This window comes from Diceros bicornis, chromosome 12 (assembly GCF_020826845.1).
Source record: "Diceros bicornis minor isolate mBicDic1 chromosome 12, mDicBic1.mat.cur, whole genome shotgun sequence".
Lineage (NCBI taxonomy): Eukaryota > Metazoa > Chordata > Mammalia > Perissodactyla > Rhinocerotidae > Diceros > Diceros bicornis.
The window spans coordinates 56,609,110-56,633,321 of NC_080751.1; the positions used below are offsets into that span (position 1 = coordinate 56,609,110).

The 24,212-nt window shown below is 36.9% G+C and overlaps 1 protein-coding gene across 2 annotated transcripts in view; it reads right to left on the minus strand.

The window, feature by feature from the left end:
* RAB10 (RAB10, member RAS oncogene family) overlaps nucleotides 1–24,212 on the minus strand; it is an 80,446-nt gene that overhangs the window by 38,681 nt on the left and 17,553 nt on the right. Inside the window, exon 2 of one of the 2 annotated variants that reach the window (XM_058551630.1) lies at nucleotides 13,154–13,300. The exons of the other annotated variant lie outside the window; for it this stretch is intronic. Coding sequence (XP_058407613.1) covers nucleotides 13,154–13,300 — 147 coding nt within the window. The remainder of the gene's footprint in view (nucleotides 1–13,153; nucleotides 13,301–24,212) is intronic. 2 annotated transcript variants of the gene reach the window in all.

The following is a 24,212-nucleotide window of genomic DNA, read 5'->3' on the forward strand; positions in this document are numbered from 1 at the left end:
TCATATACCTTCACCCACTGATTTTACCTTCCATCACTGGATTGCGCCCGTGACAATTATTACCACAGTATTTGCCTAAACCAATTCAGTCATTGCTTTACACTTATTAATTGGAATTCTTTTATGATTTGTCCCTTCTACCCATTCATTTATTCAATTTTTAATTTTTACCAATATGGGCTCATGGATTTTTATTCTATTGGTTATAATGTAATACCGTAATTATTTCATTCCAGCTTTGGCCATTAGAAGCTCTTTCAGGTTGGCTCCTACGTCCTTTTGACATGTCCCATCCTTTTCTGAGCACTTCTTTGGCATCAGAGATATTCCAGGATCATCTTGTATTTCCCCTACCCCAGCTCTGGAATCAACCAGTTCTTAAAAGAGCCCTTGTTCCTTTTATTGAAGAACTGTATGTAGAGTCCAAGATCTGGGCACTACGTACGCTCATTGCTACTGGAATGTCATTGCTTCTAGGCTTTCCCAGAGGACAAAGCGAGGAAATACAATTACGTCTACTAACCTATGCATGTACACATATCTACGTCTCCATAACTGTCTATCTATATGTACAATACATAAAATCATGAGTTTATACTGATAGCTCTGATTCCAATCCAACATCACAGAGTTCACCCTAGTCATCTTCCTTTCCTTTCTTGTAATCTCTTTTTTTAACAACTAGAAATTTGGCTCTCATTATCTAAAATATATTTACTTATATGTTCAATCCTAGTATAAACATAAAGTAGTTTCACATCTGCTAACCCATACCTTTATGAGAAACCAGATTTACTAACTAGAATACTTGTATACAGTTCTTTTTTTTATATGAGGGAGATCAGTCCTGAGTTAACATCCATGCCAATCCTCCTCTTTTTGCTGAGGAAGACTGGCCCTGAGCTAACATCCTGCCCATCTTTCTCCACTTTATAGGGGACGCCACCACAGCATGGCCTGACAAGCGGTGTGTTGGTGCGTGTCCGGGATCCAAACCCGGGCCACCAGCAGCAGAGCATGTGCACTTAACCACTACGCAACAGGGCCAGCCCCAGTTCTTTTTACCTTTAGTCTTAGAGTATCTAGTCAAAATACTGTTTTCTAAAATTAATTTGATTATTCTTTTCTTCCTTCTCATTGTGGTTATATTATTCATTTGTGATAGAGTTAGGTTCATGTGTTGGCTTACATTGTTTCTGATGACAAGTCAACAGTTGTTCCTATCTTTGTCCCTCTGTATATATAAAGTGGTCTTTTTTCCCTCCTGCTTTTTAAGATATCTCTTTACAACTGGTTTTCAGCAACTGGATTAGGATGTGCCTCAGTGTGATTTTCTTTGTATTTATCCTACCTAGGTTCATTAGGTCCACGGGTTTATAGCTTTCATCATAATTGGAAAATTTTCAGTCATTTCTTCAAATACTTCTGCAACTGCAGCCCCCTCCCCACACTTCCCATCCTGGACTCCAAATGCATGTATATTAGACTACTTGATCATGTCCCACATATCACTGAGGCTCTCTTTCTCTTTCCCTAGCCTTTTTCTCCCTGTGCTTCATTCTGCCTAGTTTCTATTACCTTATCACTGATCTTTTTATCTGCAGTGTCTAATCTGCTGTTAAGCCCATGAGCTGAATTTTTCATTTCAGATACTATATTTTTCAGTTCTAGAAGTTCCAATGGGTCTTCTTTACATCTTACATTTCTCTCATGTTCATGCTTTCCTTTAAATGCTTCAACATATCTCTGTCTTCTAAATCCATCATCTCTGTCATTTCTGGATCTGTTTCTATCAACTGCTTTGTCTCCCGGTTAAGGGTTATATTTCCTATTTCTTCATATGTCTAGTAATTTTGGATTAGATGCTGAACATTTTGTATATTTTGTTAACATATGGATTTTTTAAATGTTGAGTTTTGTTCAGGTGAGCAGCTAGATTAGTTGAGAATCAGCTTAATCCTTTTGAGACCTGTTGTTCAGCACAGTTGTAAGGTGGGGCTAGAGTTGCCTTTTCTCTAGAGTTACTTTAGCCCTACTCCTAAGGAGTGCCGTTTCTGGGGTCTCTCCCAAATGGCCCTGATATTCAACAAGGTCTCTGCACTCCGGCTGGTCAGAACTAGAATGTCTCCCAACCCACTGTAAGTTCCAATACTTCTACCAGCTCTCTGGCAGTTGTCTTTGCCCAGCCCATGGAACCCCACCCAACTTAGTACCCAGCTAAAGACTCAAAGGGACTCCTCTGCAGATTTCTGGATCTCACTGTCTACATTACTCCATCTTCTATGGTAATCAACCCTGCAAATTCCAGCCTCCCCAGTCGCTCTATATCCCTATATCTATCTCCTTGGCCCAACAAGACTACCTTACTCTGTTTAGATCTTGCACTGGAATCTGTTCTCAGACAGAAAGCCAGGGAGATCACAGGGCTCAATTTATTTGTTCCTTCTCTCAGAGACTGCCGTCCTGCCTGTTACTAAATATCTAAAAACAGTTGTTTCATATGTTTTGTCCAGTTTCCTAGCTGTTTATAGCCGGAAGGCTAGGCTGGTACCAGTTAACTTTGTAGTTTCCAGCAGTGGAAGTTCTCAACAGCTTTATTGTTTTTTAAAGGTTAAGCAACCCACAATCTTTCTTGGAATATGTTCCAAAACATTTGAGAACCTCATGAAAATCATGGCTCCTTTGCCCATGCCCTTACATCAATGCATATACATACAAAACATGGACTAGAATTTCAGGGAGTTCATAGCCTCTGCCTCAGTTCCCCCGCCTTCTACTGTCCCAGAGGATGTGATTTATAGTATTGGTGTACTACACTATCACTCTTTCAAAGTTTTAGGGCCAATTTTTATTTACTGAAAACTTGTTATGGCTGGAATTAAAGTATTTTGAACTAAGGAAGTCTTCCTTAAACAATCCAGCTATTATTCTTTCTCCACATGTGGCAGATAATATTTCTCACTTATCTTCATCATGATATACTGGCAGTTTGATACTACAGACTGAAGAAACAAAGCCCAAGTAATCTGGATTTTGTACTTGATTTCCTAATTAGTTTTCTTTCATTATATAATTACTAAAAAGCCAATTATTTTCTTTTACTATCCCAGATCTAGCCACCAGCAACAATACTGATACTGAATTATAAATACATATATTTCATCTATATACATATTCACTATTCTCTAACTGTTGTTAAAAACTGGCATTCTCCTAGGTTACTAGTCCTTAGAGCACAAGCCAGCTCTGTTAGGTCAGATGCATGTGAATAAATATCACCTCAGAAATCCTAACCCTAGTCCTATGTACTCAGCAATAAATATCTGTTGATTTAAGTAATGGAAGGAAGTTGAGAGGATAGAGACAGAAGGATAAATAAGAAAGGAAAGTATTTTAGGGTGCTTCATATTTAATTATCAAAAACCAACTGACCAGAAAGTAAGGGTTTATTTCTGGACTCTCAATTCTATTCCACTGACCTGTATGTCTGTCTTTATACTAGTACCACACTGTCTTGATTACTGTAGTTTTGCCCTAAGTTTTGAAATCAGGTAGTGTCTCTTCCAACTTCGTGCTTCTTTTTCAAGATTATTTTGGCTATTCTGGGTCCTCTGCATTTCCATATGAATCTTAGGAGCCACCTGTCAACTTCTGCAAACAAGCCAGCTAGCACTCTGATAGGAATTGCATTGAATCTATAGATCAATTTGGGTAGTACTGCCATCTTTCCATTTACTTAGATCTTTTATCTCTTTCAACAGTGTTTTCAGTATACAAGTCTTGCACTTCTTTTGTTAAATTTATTCCTAAATACTGATTCTTTTTGATGTTATTGTAAATGGAATTATTTTCTCAATTTCATTTTTGGATTTTCACTGCTAGTGCATAGAAAGACATTTAATTTCTGTATATTGCTCTTGTATCCCACTTGCAGACTTTTAAAAAGCAAAGTAGCTATTCTATTTTCAAGTACCTGTACATTAAATTACCTTACAAACGACAACAAAAGTAATTCTAACAAAAAATAATTTCATCCAAGTAAACAAAAGAAGCTGACACTACACAGTACTATATAACAAAGTTCAAGAACTGCTGAATCTATAGGTAAAAGTCAGGATGAATAAAGTCTTATTTGTTATACACTAATTTTAGAGATTCCTCTAATTCATAAGGTTATTAAGATTCTCAGAAGTAATATAGTTAGAGAAGACAGCTGGGAAATCTGATGAATTCCACAATACCAGTTAATAAGACAATAATATAAAAGCAAGAGATGCAATATGACAAAAAACAGAAAATTAACATGTTTCTCTATGCACAAAAGATGTGATGCCTCTTCTCACCCTGCCAGAGTAGGTTAAATGTTCTTATTTGAAAATTTAAAATTTCCTTTCACACCTGTATTTGTAATATCCATGTAGCATTTTAAGTATTTATTTGGCATCTGCCTTTTCCCACCTACCCAATTTGGTGAAAATGAAAAAAATACAACCAATTTTATTTGTATCTCACAAGATTTCAGAAAAATCAAAACTTCTGAAAAAGTAAAACACGGTCACACTTAATTATTTTGAATTCAACATTAGTGTAGTAGAAATTAACAGTTTTGCTTTGTTTCACAGAAGTCATAAGATTTATTTCATTGGAGTCATATACTTCCAGAGGTAGTTTTAAATCCGGCATGCATAGTTAATTCTCTGAGTCTCTATGAATTTCCTCCATTTCCTATATTCCTGAGCTGTCTTTATACGCTCCTTTGACACTTTTCTAAAAAAGGAAGGAGAAACTTTTTCATGTCAAAGAACTTAGCAAGTAGATTCTGTGATGCAAGACCATTCTGCAGCTTTTCCTGTCTCTTCCACTATCCAAAACTTTGGGGGCACCTTCCAGAAAGTGGTGTTCTCCAGAACATGGCAGTATCTTTTCATATTCTTATTTGGCACCACAGCATCAAGAGTAACCCTGCCTCAAATAACTATCTTGATGCCTACAAAGCTACTCCATATTTTGATGATCTGTTATGTTACAAACTACACACCAATAAGTATATACAAGTATAGTGTTGACAGTGAATTCACTTTAGGAATTATGAAAGGCAGTATGGAGCACAGTGATTAAGAGGATACAGACAAACATGGTCTCTGGCTCTGCCACATACTAGCTGTGTTACACTAGTATTTACGCGAAATTTTAACTTTACTCTAGACTTCTGTTTCCCCCCATCTACAGTAGGAATTATAATTTCCATCTCCAATATGTTGTGGGGATTAAATGAGACCAAGTGTAGAAAGCTGAGGACGGTACACAAAAAGCCCTCAATTAAGCTATTAAAATAGTTCTGAATACTACTCTACTCAATTTCAGCCTTCTCCCAGTCCAATACTTTGCCACTACAGAGTCAAACTGTCTATCCTCTTTTTGGCCTGTCCTTATCTTATTCTCCTGATAGCTAGCCTCCTTGATCCAGCCCAAACTGTATCCCAGGCAGCAGCATGACTCTCAGATCAGCAACTTTTCTTCTCAATTTTCCCAGAACTTGCTCATTTATCTCCTAACTCTTTGTTTTCTACGCCCCTTCTCCTTTTATGGAAATTTACAACTTTTCACATATTAAAAGTTTTCCTAAATTGTTATGAGTTCATATACTATCTCTAAAGGCCACCAAATCTTCAGAATCTAGGCCTTGATTAACTATTTCAAATTTATTAATGCATAATGCTTACTCTCCACATAATATCATGACAATCTGTCATTTGGTCATGATAATTTTACACCAGAAAAATACTCTGCAGGGGGCCAGCCCAGTGGTGCAGCGGTTAAGTGCGCGCGCTTCGCTGCCGGGGCCCAGCGTTCGCAGGTTCAGGTCCCAGGTGTGCACTGACACACCGCTTGTCAAGCCATGCTGTGGCGGCGTCCCATATAAAATAGAGGAAGATGGGCACGGATGTTAGCCCAGGGCCAATCTTCCTCACCAAAAAGAAGAGGATTGGCATCGGATGTTAGCTCAGGGCCAGTCTTTCTTACAAAAAAAAAGAAAAGAAAAATACTCTGCAATGGCATTTGTTTACGCTGTATTAGGTAAAACACAGCCACTTTAAAATCCTGCTAATTTACTTGACTTCCCCAAACCTTTACTGCCTCCTCCCCTCTAGCTTTCAGCTCAGGTTTTGTCTCATGTTTTCCTTCTCTTTTGTCTTAAAAAAGAAAAAAAAAAAAAAACACCTTTCAAGCAACCTCTTTCGAGTTTATTTACCAGAGAGACAAAACATCTGCTTAAACAAGTTAACTCTGTGCTGATCCACTCATGACACGCCTGCCAAAGCCAAAGCCCAAGCCCAAAACCATTTCATTCCAAGAGAGAAGTGGGAGGAGGTAGGTAGGAAGGATCTTCAAAGGGTACCAGGCAATAAACGACTTAACGGAGGAGAGATGAGGACTGTTTTCCCTACCGGAAAATGAAGGACAGTTCTACTTTTGGCACTGAAGAATTTAGGGGGCAATGGCTTGCTAAGAATGTTTGATGTGGGAAAAGGGGAGGTACTAATAAAATTTGAGCATGATGTTCTCCAATTCCCTACCCACATTCTACCTTCAATTATCTCATCTTGGCATCCTTTTTCTTCTACTTTCCAGGAAGCCTGTACTTGCATACTGCTGCAGCATCTAGCTGCTCCAACACTGAGAAACAGGCCTGTCTCTTGGAGAGCTCCGAATTAATCTCAGTCTCTACTCCCAACAAATATGGGAGAAGAACCTCTGCTTTTCCCCCTCGACTTCTTATCCCTCCCAGAGGTCCCTGGCGTTTGTTACTGTTTTTGTTTTCTTTAACAAACATTTATTTATACAGTGCTTACTACGTGCCAGTCATGTTCCAAGCATTTTACAAACATTAACTCATTTAATTCTCATAGTAGTAAGGTTTTGTGGATGAGAAAAACGAAAACACAAGGAGGACAAGTAATTTACCCAAGGGCACACAGCTCCTAAGTGGCAGGACTGGCATTTTAACTCCATCAGTTTGACTCTAAAGTCCATGGTCTTAACTATTAGAATGCCCATACAAGAAATCAGAGCAAAAAGTTCTCCCTCCTTTACAAGATCAATCTTAGGCTATATCCACACATGTCAGATGAGAAAGAAAAAAATAAAAAAGATTTAAAAGAAGGGACAGGGAGTCCTCAGGATCCAGTAAAACACCACGAATGCTACCACAACCTTTCACTTTATTGTTCCCTTCTAAAGCCCCAAAGTAATATGCAAGTTATTCTGCTTATCATTTAAATCACTTTTCTTCCAAATCTCTTAAAGAAATGTTGCTTTATTCTCTCCCAAAGGCCTTACTGCTGGTACATTGCTATTTCTCCATACGTAGAACTCCACAAACCATCTCTCAAGCCGCACTGAAACAGGAACTACAAAGACAATCTATATAAACCACTTAGTACAGTTCCTGGCATGTAGTTAGCCTAAGTGTTAGACTGTATTATTTTTATTATAGATAGGAAACAAAGGCCAAGAGATGAGGTCATTTGACTATTTTTTTTTTAATTTATTGTTAACAAACCTAGTTTTCTGTCTCCAATACAAGAGTCCTTACTTACACTACCAAAAGATTACTACAGGGGCCAGCCTGGGGTTCACGGGTTCTGATCCCAGGCGCGGACCTACGCACCACTCATCAAGCCATCAGGCGTCCCACATACAAAATAGAGGAATCCTGGCATAGATGTTAGCTCAGGGACAATCTTCCTCAAGCAAAAAGAGGAAGATTGGCAGCAGATGTTAGCACAGGGCCAATCTTCCCCACCAAAAAAAAAAAAACAAAAAACCAATTACTACAGACTAGAAATAAAGTATTCCAGTTTATAGCTTCTGGAATTAGTTTAAAAATCCAATAATTGATTCAGTCACTCAACTCTCAATCTCTCCATTCCAAAATTTCACCAAATGCTCTTTCTCCTTCTATTCTTTGTGCTACAGAATGATAAGGGAAGGCACAAATCTAAGTTCAGGCCCATTGCTAACTCATGTTGGTTTATACCAACCTCCTATTAACTGGTTATCCTGGTTATCTTTCATTGCAGACCTAGAACAAATAAGGAATTGTTTTTCCATTTGAGAGGTCCTAGACTGCTAAAAACAAAGCATTCTACTTATAAACCTTTAAAATTAACTCTATTCCTAAATCAAACAACTGCAATAACAATATAGAAAGCATTAACTCCAGATAGCCTGAAAGGAGTATCCTCATTTGTCGTTTACTTCCTGCAACACTCAACACGCCACATTAGGTTACATGCTTCTGCTCAGTGATACCATAGCACCCCTACAGAAGTCTTCCTCATCTAGAAGACTTCAAGTCACATGGTCACAAGAAGCAGCAAAAGTTTTAACAACATGAAAATACTAATAAATAGACAACTTACTAGCATCTAACCTTCACCTATCACATGGACACTGCTGGTACGTCTCTTACCAGATGTTCCAATAACACAGCATAAACTTAACTACAAAGTGAGACTGCAAATCCTATAAAAGATGCAGTGAAAAATCATAGGGGAGAACTGCTAAGCCACTGACAATCGAGGAACAGATAGTTAACAGATGAATAGAAAGAGACAAGGATGATAGCACAAGTGGGCTTAAAATTACAATTATATGAACAAAGGATTAAGACAGTCCCTTGAAGAAAAGATAAGACTTATAAGTATATTTTTAATGACTCTTTATGTTCATAGTGAAAAGTCAAAAGATTAAAGGATCTTATACAATTTTGTCAGAAAAAGTATGCTAACCCTTCCAACACTAGATTCTTTCTCTCAGTGCTAAAGAGTAACCAAGAATTAAAATTATAATCTAAATTTTGTGAAATACAAGATAAAACAAACTTGCTTTAGTAAGTTTATTTCATTTCTCAACAAGTTCTCAATATTTCTGTTTGTTTTCCATTATTTACTAGGAAAATTTGTTTATTGTTTTGAATGGATTCCCTTTAAGTGACTTTTCTCACTAACATTATTTCAAATATTACCCTATCATTTCACTTTTCATTTTGTGTCGGTCTCTCCTACTAGATTATAAACTTAGTAGGGACCAGAGAAGCAATGAAAGAGGTACACCACTGGTTCTCAAATTTTTGTTCTGAGGACCCCTTCACACTCCTAAAATTACTGAGGATTCCAACAAGTTTTTGTTTATGTGGGTTATGTCCATTTATATTTACCATATTAGAAATTAAAACTAAGAAAAATTTTTAAATATTTATTAATATATTTCAAAACAAGAATCAATCCATAAATAACATTTTTATGAAAAGTAACTATATTTTCCAAACCAAAAATAAACTTAGAAGAGTGCTGTGATTTTATAGTTTTGTAATTTTAATAGACAGCAATTAGACTCTCATACACCTGCTTCTGCATTCCATCTGTTGCAGTATGCTATTTTGGTTGACATATACGAAGAATATAAAGTATATGAATAAAGTCTAGTTACATACAGATATGTAGTTGGAAAACAAAGGAGTATTTTAAAAGTCTATTCAGATAACTCTAAATATTCTTCTTTGACACTACAAAATTCAACGAGTGTTGAATTTTAAGGATTGGTTGCAATGTGAAATCTGAAACCACATCAATTAACTTTTCATATTCTATTACATTAAATCCACCAGTTACTTTATACTTTGAGTTAATCTTTCTATCCATACATGATTTTATAACATAATGTATTGGTCATTTGGAAAATACTGGTTCACTAAGCTACACAGTTTTTCCAAATGTTGACACATCTCATTACACAATATGAAAAACATCCTATTTGTTAACAGCACCATGGACCTCATCAGGAGAATCTCTTAAGTATTGGAAAGCTGTCAAGCGCATGAAGGCAGACACAAGTTTTCCAAAATTCTAATTTTCATTTAAAAGTATGAATCATACCACTGGCAACAAATACTATCACTTCATTCATCTGAGAAAGTGTCTGCCAAACATTCAAGCTTGAATAGTGTGTCAGTTGTTCTTTCCAGGATAAATGGTGTTCCGTGAAAAAGGTGGCCAATTCAAACAATTTCACAACCTTGAGACAAGCACCATCATCTCAGAATGAGGCAGAAGTGTTTTACTTCTCATTCTGTCCCACAGAAAAAATATGTGTGCTCAAGGGTCAAAATTGAACAAAATTAGGGGCCAACTGGTGGCATAGTGGTTAAGTTTGTGTGCTCCACTTCGGTGGCCTGGGGTTTGTGGGTTCAGATCCCAGGTGCAGACCTACGCACCACTTATCAAGCCATGCTGTGGTAGGTGTCCCACATATAAAATAGCGGAAGATGGGCCCAGATGTTAGCTCAGGGCTAATCTTCCTCAGCAAAAAGAGGAGGATTGGCAATGGATGTTAGCTCAGGGCTAGTCTTCCTCACCAAAAAAAAAAAAAAAAAAAATTTAATAAAATTAAAATTTTTTTCTGCTTCATCAAGGACATTCTTATGTGAAATTAATTTTTTTCCTGTGAGTCCATGGTGATGAAGAATACAATGACTAACTTGTCCAGCTTAGTGCCATTGTCTTAATTCATGCTAAAGCCAGTAATCTTACACACCATTGCTTCTGCCCCATCAGTTTAAGTGTCAACATGGTGAAAAATGGTAAATATCTTAGAATTAGTATGAAAACAGTTTTGACCTTCACTGGTCAAGAAAGATCCCCAGGTGGGGTCTGTGGAGATCCAAATTTTGAGAACCACAGAGGTACACTAACATTTGTTGAGAATTTACATGGCATACAATGTGATGGATGCTTCCATTATGTATTTCATTTGCTCCTTGCAATAATCTTGAAAGACGTTTTTTTAAACAGATGAGGAAATCAGGTGGAGCCAAAAAACAAACCCAAATGTTTCTAATTCCAAAGCTTCCCATCACCATGTTTAAGACCTGGCTCTGATATATTTGACATACTATCAAGGACAGGTCATTAAACTTTGCTTCCTCACCTGTGAAATGATAATAGTTTTCTACCTTGCCCTCTTCACAACACTGTGAAGAAAGTAGAGGTACTCTAAAATTTTTCCTAAACTATATTAAGTATTATGAAACAAACAAAAATCAATTCCAAGAAGAAAAAAAATCCTTGAGGTTCAAAAAGATGTACAGTCACTTTATTAAGTGACTGTGAAAACTTACCTGTTTTAAACAAGTAAAAAAAACAGATAAAACCAGATTTAATACTGTTTTTGCTCAAATCACAACTTCTTGATTTAATCTCGTCTTTCTCACCATTTCCTCCTGAGTTCTCCAGCCTATCAGTCTAGAGCAAGCTCTAATTTGAGAACTTCCCAGAAGAGCCAAAAGCAAGTCCTCTACTCTTTGTAAAAAAGCCAGGAAGCCTACCCCAGAAAAAACAGAAACTTGAGGCCAAGATGGCCAACTCCTGCGATAAAGCCAAAGATGCATAACTTCCAGTCCAAGGAGCCTAATCCCTAAAACCGAAGAGCTCTAGTATAACACTTGTAGCTATGCCTCCATTACACTGTCAAAGTGACAGACAATGCAGAGTACGGATATGTCTAAGACTGACACACAGAGAAGTACAGTGCCCCCAAAACAAGACTGTTACCATCAAAATTATTTGAGCAGGGCCGGCCCCGTGGCTTAGCGGTTAAGTGCGCATGCTCCGCTGCTGGCAGCCCGGGTTCGGATCCCTGGCGCGCACCGACGCACTGCTTCTCGGGCCATGCTGAGGCCGCGTCCCACATACAGCAACTAGAAGGATGTGCAGCTATGACATACAACTATCTACTGGGGCTTTGGTGGAAAAATAAATAAATAAATAAAATTAAAAAAAACAAACTATATGAGCAGATAAAGTTTTTTAAAGGCTTTGCTATTTAAGGCATTAATATCTTCAAGATATGCCTCAAAAAGTTGAGATTATGGAAAAACATAAATCTGTAAATCCTAAGGAACACTGCAATCTGCCATTATTCCTGGGACAGTTATGATTATCTTTTTTAAATACAGAGGCAAAGATGCAGTTTTACTGATGCAACTAAGTAGGAGCCTGCTACCGGTGACAAGACCACTAGCTTCAACTATGGTTCTGCTGCAGAAATTAGACCACCTCTATTAAAGCCAACTTTGGAGGCATAAAAATTCCAAAGCATCTCAACGCCATGTAGAGGGAAAGGGGGCTATATTAGACACTAAGAATGTATCATCAGTTGAAATTTTTTTAAAAATATGAGATTATACAGAGGCATAAGGCAAATCAGAAATTCTTAAATTCAAACTGCCACTGAAATGCAAGGAGGTGCCTCAGTAGTCCTGTCCCCTAGCTATAGTGTACCGTATTCTCTCCCCTCAATGAAGAATCTGCATGAACTGATACACTAACTGCTCTGCAAAAAAACTTTTATTAGAAAACAATAAATAAAACAGCTCTTTCTTTCCTCCGATGTCTACAGAAGAGGTGTTAGATGTCATGAAGTTTGCTCAGCTGGCTTTAATTAAGCCTTGCTCACACAGTCTGAGAAAATGACTCAGCAAGACTCAGCCCATATGTTACCTAGAGTTAAGGGATTAACACAATTAAGTTAAACATATATTTCTCTAATATGCCCAATTTACAGATAAAGAAAGAGGATCAGAGGTTAAATGACTTGCTCAAGCTCACAAAGCAAATTAACTAGAACCCCAGGTTCTACTTAGTTAACCCAGGACTAGATTAGAGCCTTGTCTCTTGGTTCAATATTCTAATATATTTGGCACTAAAAGATCATTTTCAAAAAAAAGTAAAGGCTCATTGTCACAATCACCGATAGGCACTTTCACATACAGTCCCTTACGATCCTTAAAGATTAAATCACTCAATAAACAAATAAGAGTTTAAATGCATCTTTGATAAGTCTTTAACCAGAAAATTCCAACTCCAATCCATTCTGCACATTGTCTGGGCCAGCCACCTTTTTAAAATTTGAATTTAACCATGTCACATCCCTGCTCAAACCTTCAATGGAATTCAAATGCTCAGCATGGACTACCAGGCTGTGCATGATCTGGCCAACATCTACTGCTTCTGCTCTTCTGACCTGACTCACACCTGCAACACACACCTTTCTTTTCAGTTCTTTGGACTCGATAAGCTTCTTTACTCACCAAGGACCTTTTCGTGACTATTTCCTCTGTCTGGAATGTTCTTCCTCCTCTCCTCACTCTTTTCTCCTAACTTTAATATTATCTCAGATATCAGCATAAATGTCAATTCCTCAGGACACAGCATTCCCTGAGCCACCTCACCATGCCCTGAAATAGATTAAGAATAAGAACTTCTGTTGATTCTGATTTTCACAATGTATTTTCTACTCTAGGCAATTATCTAACTAGAGAATTATTCTGGTTTGATGTTTTTGTTTGCTTGATGAATATGTATCACCCCCATCAAACTGCCCCAAGTACGGTGAGGATTAAGTACGTCTGACCATGAAGACCAAGAGTCTTCACATTTATGTTTTCCAATGTCCTGTCCAAATTTACTATCTGTTTCAGATTTTATAGTTTTAACACAGCTGCATTAAACTAAGTGGAGAGGGTTTGGTAGATCTTGAATTGGTACTACTAACTTCTACCAAGGTCTTACACCTTGTTATGGGAGACAAATATGCAGTGTAAATAGTTATCTTTTTTTGGTGAGGAAGATTGGCCCTGAGCTATCATCTGTGCCACTCTTCCTCTATTTTGTATGTGAGACGCCACCACTGCATGGCTTGATGAGTAGTGTGTAGGTTTGCACCTGAGATCCGAATCTGCAAACCCCAGGGCCACCGAAGTGGAGCACATGAACTTAACCACTACGCCACCGCCACCGGCTGGCTCCACAGTTATCACTTTTTAACACATGGTTAAATCTAAAAAGATGACCAGTGATAACCTCTGGCTCTTTCCCAACCCTTTACAAATGCAAAATAACTGACATTTCCCCTTCCAGCACAGCAAGCTGATACCAAATACAGCAAAAGGCAGCCAACTCCTGGTCTTAACAGGTGCTAGGAGGAGAATGTCTGAGGCTGCTGCCATCAGGCCACCAGTCAGTGGGATAAATGGGAAACACGGCAAACTATATGTACATGTGAAATGTGCAGGAGCAGTCCTTTCACAGAGTATACAAAGAGTATAAATGCTTTTGCTACAATGATTTTATCATTTATTATACAGTGTATATCTACAACTAATTTATATATTTTGCCATAAGCCCTTTAGACAGCAATTCACTCAGAGATAGTTTATAGTTAAAGTGATAACACTGACATGAAGAAACAAATCTGAAGAAGCATCAGCATTTACTCCAAAAAAGTAGTAGTTATTGTAAGACCGTGTCTGAAGATGACAAGAACACAGGTAGTTGCAAAAGATGCCTTTACAAAACATTCTGTGAAACATAACTTTTAATTTAGACCAAATGAATGTTCTAAATTAATTTTTCATTTTTTCAATTACAAGTTTTCTTGTCCACTCAAAAAAATGAATCAATAACTATTCATCTGTTGGCTTCATTAGCAAAAGAACTTCACAAAGAGATAACTGATCCAAGTGTATCAGTATCCTGTTTCAAACAGAAAAACTATCAATTCCATTAATGGCGTGGTTTCTTTCATCCAAATCATGGAATCAAAATAAAGCTTCTGGAAGTTCATTCTATTGAAGGTGAAACATCTGACATTACTGTGAATGCTACTTTGAATTGAGTTCAAAAATATATATAATACTGAAGATAAATTATTTCTTTTAGTGATAATAAGAATACAAACTCTAGTTTGTGTCATGGTAAAAACAACATTCCTGCTAAGCAAGAAAAAAACCTACAGAACAAAAAATATACTTGGGGGGCTGGCCCAGTGGTGTAGTGGTTAAGTTCATGCACTCTGCTTTGCAGCCCAGGGTTCGCGGGTTTGGATCCCGGGTGTGGACCTACACACCGCTCATCAAGCCATGCTGTGGTGGGTCCCATATACAAAATAGACGAAGATGTTAGCTCAGAGCCAATCTTCCTGAGCAAAAAGAGGAAGACCAGCAACAGATGTTAGCTCAGGGCCAATCTTCCTCACCAAAACATACATACATACATATATATATATATATATATATGTATATTTGGAATGACTGTGGAATACACATTATTCATAACTACACACAAAAAAGACTACAATAGTTTACCAACTGAAAGATAAGTTATAAATGTTAAAATTTAGAAATACACACAGGGACAGAACTATAAAATTTATGATCAAGGGGGCTGGCTCGGTGGCGTGGTGGTTAAGTTCGCACACTTCACCTTGGCGGCCCAGGGTTCGCAGGTTCAGATCCCAGGCACAGACATATGCACCACTCATCAAGCCATGCTGTGGCAGCATCCCATATGCAAAAATAGAGGAAGATGGGCACAGATGTTAGCTCAGGGCTAATCGTCCTCAGTAAAAAAAAAAAAAAAAAAAAAAAACGTGATCAAGCTGATGATGATGATTTATACATATTTATATCATATATGAATGGGCAGCATGTGATTGCTCTCTGTTACATGTCATCAATCATATTTGGAAACATTTAAGCCTTTAAAGAATTACTTCATAAACCTACCTAAGTGTCCTACAATGGTACTGAACTTTTTTTACAAATGAGTCTTCTAAATTTTGGTTGCATTTTTTTAAATTAGTTGGAAGTATTTAATCAAACTACTCAATGAACTGAAATGCCAAAAACATCTTCAGGTTTTGAAGCCTACAGCAAATTGCAGTAATTGAAAATAAAAGCTTGCAAACAGGAAAGTGCCAAATCAAGTGTGAACAATTTCCAATATATCAACCCTAAAATACAACTTAGAAGACTGCAGAAAATTGTATTAAAAAAACACAATCATACTGGAAAAAACACATTCTTCAGAGAAATACAAGGGACATGGCATTAGACATAGCTAATAAAGATATACGAATATGACACACAGAACATTCTGCTGGGTCATATTTTTAACAAATACTTGATACTAAAAAAGGTTTTAATGAACACATTCATTTTTATGAATTATTTTTTAAAATAGTTTTGAATAGATAAAAAACAGTATCAAATATTTCAACAAATTATGTAACTATTTTCAGCACCCCCTTTCACCCTCAAGAGTGTTCTAGTTTGGATGATAAATTACATAGCCACTCCAGCCACTGGAGACAGTTTTGTTCACTGTCTCCCAAGACCGAGCAATGTGCCCATAGTGGGTATTCAATATACGTCTGCTAATTAACTGAACAGCTCATCTTTTCAATCTTTCCATAGCATTTATACAGATTAATACAGATCTCACATAAATAAATTCACAAATAAAGGGGGAGATCCCCACTCCCATCCTGCCTCTGTCACCTATCATTAACACCCATTTCAGTTAAACATATCATCAGTTACTAGTTGCCCAAGTTAGAAACCTAACTAGCCCCTTGCTCTCACCAATCTTGTTTCCAACATCTAATCATACCAAATCAAGTTTATTTCTTTAATATCTTAATTTTCACCCTCCTAGCTCAGACCCTCATAGTCTCTTGGATTCTATCCAGCATTTTGCAAATTTGTCTTTCTGCCTCCAATGACTTCCATGTTAACAGGTTGGTAAGTATCTCTTCATGATCTTTTCTACACACACCAAAGCATATCAAGTACACTTTTTAAACAGAAAAAAATGTCATACCTTAAATCTGAGGTCACTGTTCCTCTACTTCAAAACTCTTGATGATACCTTAGAAAATTCCAACTCCTTAACAAGACTTTCAAGGCCTTCTACAATCTAGCCCCAATTAATATCCTGCCATGCCTCCCATTCTAGTCTCTCTGTACTATCTGCAGTCTCCAAACACACCATGTACCAATGACTCCATTCCTGTGCAGTTCCCTTGACCTGAAAATGCCTCCCAATCCCCTGCACCTTATTAAATCACACTTTAACGCTCAGTTTAAATGATCTCCTCTCTGAGGCCTATATGCCCAGTCAGAGCTTACCAGTCCCTCCTGTTTCCCACATAACATCTTTTACACAGCTTTATTATCATTCACACGTTTTATTGAACAGACAGGTGAGTGACTAGATCACTAAACTGCAAGCTCTTTGAAAGAGAAACTTTCCTATTTTTTCTTTCATCTCTATTAAACTATCATGGCCCTTATACACAATATGTGCCCAATAAATGCTTATTGAATAAAACAAAATTCTTTAGTGCCACTGGTTCAAAACGCTTATTTTTTGCCATAATTCAGATTTCAACTAGTGGCTCTAAAAAATTCTAATTACAAGGAAACCTGTACCTCAACTATTTTCCTTTCTACTGTCAACGATTTCCTTTCTGTAATACACTATCAAAAGAGGTGGAATAAGCCATTAAAAGTGTTTCCAAATCACCACGTTTTATCTAAAGCAGTGCTTTTAACTTAAAGGTGCTGTACTTTCATTTACAACCACTTTTTTTAAATCTGAAAATTAACTGGCATGCTGTCAGCTAAAATTTAGCACTGCTCAAATATATTCTAAGTAAATACAGTTAATTTGAGATAAAATTAAAAAGCTTTTCCTTAGTTTGTTCACCAAGGGCAAAATTACCACGTGCCCAGCAAGAGTCACATTCTCCGAATTTAGTATTACAGTACCCAGATCAATATCCTTACAATTCCAAGCTAATGCTTTCTTTCTAGAAAAACAGAACCAGTCCTTTTCAGGTATGAAATTGGACTAATTTACTTCAGATTCTTAGTATTCACTCAAAAACTAAACACCAAAAAATGCTGAAAGTGGAAAATAATAAAGTTCCTGGCACATAATAGGTGCATAAAAAACATTAGTTTTAACATGAATACCAGATAGATACAGAGAGGTGTACATCAAGTAAAAACTAAAAATAATAAAATAGGTAATTATGCATATTGAAAACAATACATCAATTTACTTATGTAGATAATTAAGTTCAAAATACCAGAAGGAAAGGTAAGTAGCTGTTCTATTATTCAGGCAAGGGAGTCATCTGTGTGTTTGTATGTTTGCATGTATATATGTGTGCACATGAGTGACTTCCTTTAAGTTGATATTTTAAACTGCCCTTAAAAAAAAAAAAAATCAAGAAATCAAAATTAGAACCGTCCCCAAAAAACACAAAAGCTAATTAAAGATCATACTGAGGAAAATCAGAAGTAAGGAGACATATATAGTAAACAAAAGACCTAGCTACATCTCTAGAATAGAACATTCACCTTTTACAAGACAGACTAGCAGCATGGGCTCTGGAGCCAGAATGTCTGGGCTCAAATTCTCGTATTCCACAATAGGAAACCAACAGATAATGTCTAAAATTGATAAATAAACACAAGTATAATCATATTATTTAGAAATATGATGGTAAATACCAGGAGCATTGGCTACGAGTTGAAAGCATTGTCAGAGGGAAGCAGGACTCATAGTAGAAAGAGTGGTACAGGGGACGCTTGTTTTTCATCGTAAGTCATACAGTACTGTTTAACTTTTTTAAACTATGAATAGTTATTACTTTGATTAAAATTTTTTGAAATTTGTTTAAAGTAAGAAAAGCCTGGAGAGAATAGATCAAGGAAGCCTCTTATGGTTGTGTATGGAGTTTAAAAAAACAAGCCAGGAAAATGCTCGTTTAATCATGTCCATGTTAACACAATACAGGCTAATGAAATGTGAAAGTAAGCTGGCCAAAGGGCTTCTGGTCAGTTTTTAGCTCTTAAAAGAGAAAAAGGAATGAGAGAAAGATCAAACATTTTTTGCAACCCAAAATGTAATAACTGATTCATTCATGGATCAAACCACTGGGTAAAATGTTATTGGAGAATAAGACAGTCACACAGTCTCAAAGCATCACCCTACCTATTACTTATTAATTACAAAAGGGGAAGTACCTTTATTGGAGAAATCTGGCAGACTATATCCTACCCAAGTGCTCAAACTTAATATTTCCAGTAATAGGACAAAATGACATTATGCACCTCCTGATGTGACACTGAGAAAGACATATCACCTAGGTAGTATTTTGCCAAAATGTTTAATTTGAATCTAATTATGAGGAAACAAACCCAAAATGTGAGACATTCTATTAATAAAATACTTAGACTCATTTAAAAATGTCAATGTTATGATCTGATTTGTTCTAGATAAAGGAAAGTAAAGAGATAGGATAACTAAATTCAATTCATAATCCTAAACTGGACTCTGGACACTTCCACCACCAACCACCCCTCCAAAAAGGCAAAAAAGTTGAGCAAGTTTGAATAAAGACTATAAAGCATATAATATTTTTGACTAACACTAAATTTATTGAGTATAATTATGATATTCTAGTTATGTAAGAGAATGTTCTTGTTTTGAGGAGATACATACTGGAGTATTTAGGGATGAAGTGCTGCGATACTGTCTGCAGCTTACTTTCAAATTTTCAAATGGTCTAGCAAATAAAAGAAATAGAAACATAAAGCGTCTGAGTGCACAAATGCAGCAAAATGTTAATAATTTAAAAATCTACATGAAGGATATATATGTGAATATAATTGCACTATTCTTCCAAATTTTCAGTAGGTTTGAAGTTTTCATAAAACTTAAAATAAAAAGCTGGAAAGGAAAAAAAGTGACAAAAAGAAGAAATGGTCCCTTTTCTTCCAGATGATATTATGTCTCAATATGTCTGGAGCCTAAAATTGCTGCAGCTATCTCCACACCATGGGGAAACTTAACCTGTCGGCAAACTGACTGGCAGGACAGAAAGATAACTTTGGTTCTTGGTGAGGTTACTAAGCCACTTAATAAACTAACCCCAGACGTGGCACATCTTCAAACTTTCTGTTGTTGTTTAAGCCAGTTTGGGTGTTTTTTTTGGGGGGGAAGCGTGAGGAGCTGTCACTTCCTAATACATAAACGTATTGGAAAGAAGTATGTACTGCCACCAAAATTACATTGAGGATGTGGAGTAAAGGATGGGCAGCAAAGAAGAGGGGTATCACAGCACTAATCCTTTCTATATTATACATTCTAATACTATGTTTTTAAACTAAGAGGCGTTACTTTTTTAAATTAAATTTTAAATAAATAATTCAAATAAAAACAGCTGCACCTATTACTGGAAAAAAACAGCTGCACCTATTACTGGAAATCACTTTCCTGACCCAGGGATAAGGGTACTTACTATAGCAATTTACCACAGGATAAAAATATTCTAAACCAAAGAAAATGTAACATACAGAAACCCCAACTCCACCCCCTTTTCTGAAAGCTCCTAGAACCATGAACTGCTGGTGGTTAGAATTTTGAGGTTTCAGTGGGTTCCATTTAAATGGGCATGATGTTTGATGTGGAGAAGACAGATGGCTGCTTAAATTATCAACAGCAAAGATATATGAAAAAAAAAAAACTCAGCTAAATATCAGCTCTTTCAACCTAAAAATATGAATTGCAAATCAAGTTCTTTGTCTATGAAGAAACTACATCCAGTCTGTTTATAACAATAACCCCAAAATTATGTATCCAAAGAAATTACTCATGTAAAAGACATTTTTCAATAAAGTTTGAGTCACAAAATGGTAGCCCTGTAGCCCATGTACCAATATTTTAGGTTTGGCCAGCACTGTTTTGTTTTAGCGACTTCACTAAACAAAAGTCACTTCCAGCTTCTCTGGTATAATGTACTGGAAAGAATATGGGCTTTGGAGTCTGACAGACATGGATTAACAGTCCTGGTTTCACCACTTACTAGCTGTGTGACCTTCTTGGCTCAATTATCTAATATTCCTAATCCTCAATTTTCTCATTAGCAAAATGGGGATATCTAACTTTCCTCAGAGGATTACTGAGAATGAACTGAAATAATGTATATAAAAGCACTTTACACAGTGACAGGAACAGAGCAAGTGCTCAACAGGTAATTTCCTTCTCTTTCTCCCTCCATATTAGAGCATTCATAGCATTCATATGTACTTACAAACTCTGAAACCAAACAAGTTTCTCCAAACTCTTGCCAATAAGGAAGATTTTGGAAAATACTGGCACTGTAAGTTATCTGTTCCTACCTCCCATTCTTACTATTAAGTGTGCTTAAGACATGATCGTGGTGGTATGGCCTGAACTATGTATGCTATGCAATCCCAACCTAGTTGTGATAATCTTTTTTTTTTTATTGTGGCAAAAAACACATCATAAAATTTACCATCTTAACCATTTTTAAGTGTACAATTCAATAGTGTTAAGTATGTGCACACTGTCGTGCAAGAGATCTCCAGAACTTTTTCATCTTGCAAAACTGAAACTCTGTATACATTAAACAACAACTCTCCTCCCCCCAGCTCCTGATAACCACCAATGGACATGTGGGTTCCTTCCATATCCTGGTTATTGGGAGTAGTGCTGCTATGAACACGTGTGTGGAAATATCTCTTCAAAACCCTGCTTTCAATTCTTTGGGATATATAACCAGAAGTGGGATCGCTGGATCATACAGTAGTTCTATTTTTAATTTTTTTCGTAGTTATGACAATCTTAATCAATCCCAAAATACTCAGTTTTTGCCCCAACAAACCCTTGGAATATTTACCATGTACTTCTCAAATTTTGCATGTTGGTTAAAAAAAAAAAAAAATTCCCTAAAACTAAAGGTTATTCTAATGTGTACTTTGTTTATGCTATTAAATGTGAGTTATATTCTAGTATGTTGTGTATGCTTATGTGCATTTGTTTATTTGATATGTCCCTCTCCCCCACTAGAATATAAATTTCACACAGGAAGAACTTCATTTGGTTCACTGCCATATTCCCGACATCTAGCACATAGTGGGCACTCAAGTATTTGTTGAATGACTGAAAGAATGCATTAATAAAACAAAAACACATTGCTTCTCCAACTTCAAGTTTGTTGGGGATCCTAAATAAATAGTGCATGGTTAATGATCAGGAAGTACAGGTCTTCAATTGGTAATTTCTGATTAGCAAAGCAAAGAATTAGCAATTAGTGCTTCATGATGCAACATCAACCAACTTTTATAAAGCACCTACCTACTATGTGTAAGGAACTGTACTAGATGTACACAAAACTGTGTTAGAGATGTGGTCTATGATTTGGAGATACACTAAAAACACAAATTAAATGACTATTTTGTTCTTTCAAATATTTGAGAACTTACAGGAATTATTCTAGGTGCTAGAGATATACAAGTGAACAGACATCCCTACCTTCATGCAGATCACATTCTAGAGGTGTGAGACAGTCAATTAAAAGGAAAATATACAGTGTAACTAAAATGGTATTAAATAGTATGGAGAAGTCAAGTAAGCAGATAAGTTGGACAGGGAAGACTTCACTGATAAAATATTTGAGCAGACACTTGAGAAAGAAGTGAAGGAGTAAGTCATAAAAGTACTTAAGGAAAGTAGTTGAAGACAGAAGAAATGCAAAGGTGCCGAGGCAGGTATATGCTTGGCAAGTTCAAAGAACAGCAAGGCAGCTGAAATATTTGAGAGTGAACAAAGCTATGTGAGCTAGGAATAGAAGATGAGAGCGAAGAGGTATAAGGAGATCCAATGGCCTTAAGTGCCATATGCTCTGAGTGAGATGGAAAGTCACTGGAAGGTTCTGAGCAGAAGACTGACAAGATATCAATTAAATGTTAAATGAGTCACTGTAAGTGTCCTATCAAGAAGAGACTGTAGAGGGCAAGAAAGGAAGCAAGGAGACCAGTTAAGAAGCTTCTACAATAATCCAGGCAACACGACGATGTCATGGACCAGTATGGTAGCAGTAGAGACAAAGTCATGTTCTGAGAAATGCGTCGTTGGGTGGTTTCGTAGTTGTACAAACATCACAGAGCACACTTACACAAACCTAGACAGTATAGCCTACTACATATCTAGGCTATATGGTACTAATCTTATGGGACCACCAACGGATGTGCGGTCCGTTGTTAACCGAAATGTCATTATGCAGCGCATGAGTGTTGTAAGAAGTGGAGAAATTCAGAAGGTAGAGCCAAAAGAACCTGCTGATGTGGGATGTGAGAGAGGCATCAAGGATAACTCCAAGGTTTTTGGTCTTAACAAATATCTGAGTGAATGTCTATTATGGTCCAGGCCCTGTACTAGTTGTCATATTATTCCATTTAATCCAATCAATTTTGCAATTTAGGCATTATTAGCCCCTGTCTAAAGAGAGATTCAGAAAGATTTAAAAAACTGCCTGAAGTTAAACAGTGGCAACACAGATATTAATTAATCCATGTTCTTTTCACTACACCATGCCCCCCTTACCATTCTGGCCATTACTTCTTAATTTCCTTACTGGATTCCTATCCTGTCTTCTCTTTTTAAATTTTTTTTTTTTTAATTTTTATTTATTTATTTTCCCCCCAAAGCCCCAGTAGATAGTCGTATGTCATAGCTGCACAGCCTTCCAGTTGCTGTATGTGGGACACAGCCTCAGCATGGCCGGAGAAGCGGTGCGTCAGTGCGCACCCGGGATCAAACTCGGGCCGCCAGCAGCGGAGCGCGCGCACTCAACCGCTAAGCCACAGGGCCGGCCCTCCTGTCTTCTCTTAAACATTGATATTCCTTACAATTTTTAGAGGTCTTCTCTTCTCACTCCATTTTCATTGAAGCCACTATAACTTCAACTGCTTTTATTTCTCCAGACTAGATTCTACTCCTTACCTCCCAGACATGATATACAAATGTCTACTGGACATACTGACCTAAATATCCTAAAGGCACATATCTCAACTCAAAAACTTATTATCATGCCTCTGAGACCTGCTCCTATTTGCATATTCCCTAAGTTAATGTCACCAAGTCACTCAGGCAGTGGCAGCACCAGAAATATACGGCATGGATCTAATCCTGCCACTCACTACCCCTTCTACAGGATGAAATACAAGCTTATTGCCAGATCATACAAGGCCCTTCACAGTTTGCACCACATAGTTTCTAAACACCTGACACTCTAGACTCAAAATGTCGATAAACAGGAGACTGGTTGACTAAACTGTCATATATCTAATGGAACACTATGCAGCAGCAAAAAAAGAAAATGAAGAAATTATTTAACATTGATGAGGAATGATCTCCAAGATGCATTACAGGGGAAGAAAAAGAGAGTAAAATATAACTATTTCTGTGATGTATTTATTTAATAGAACAATC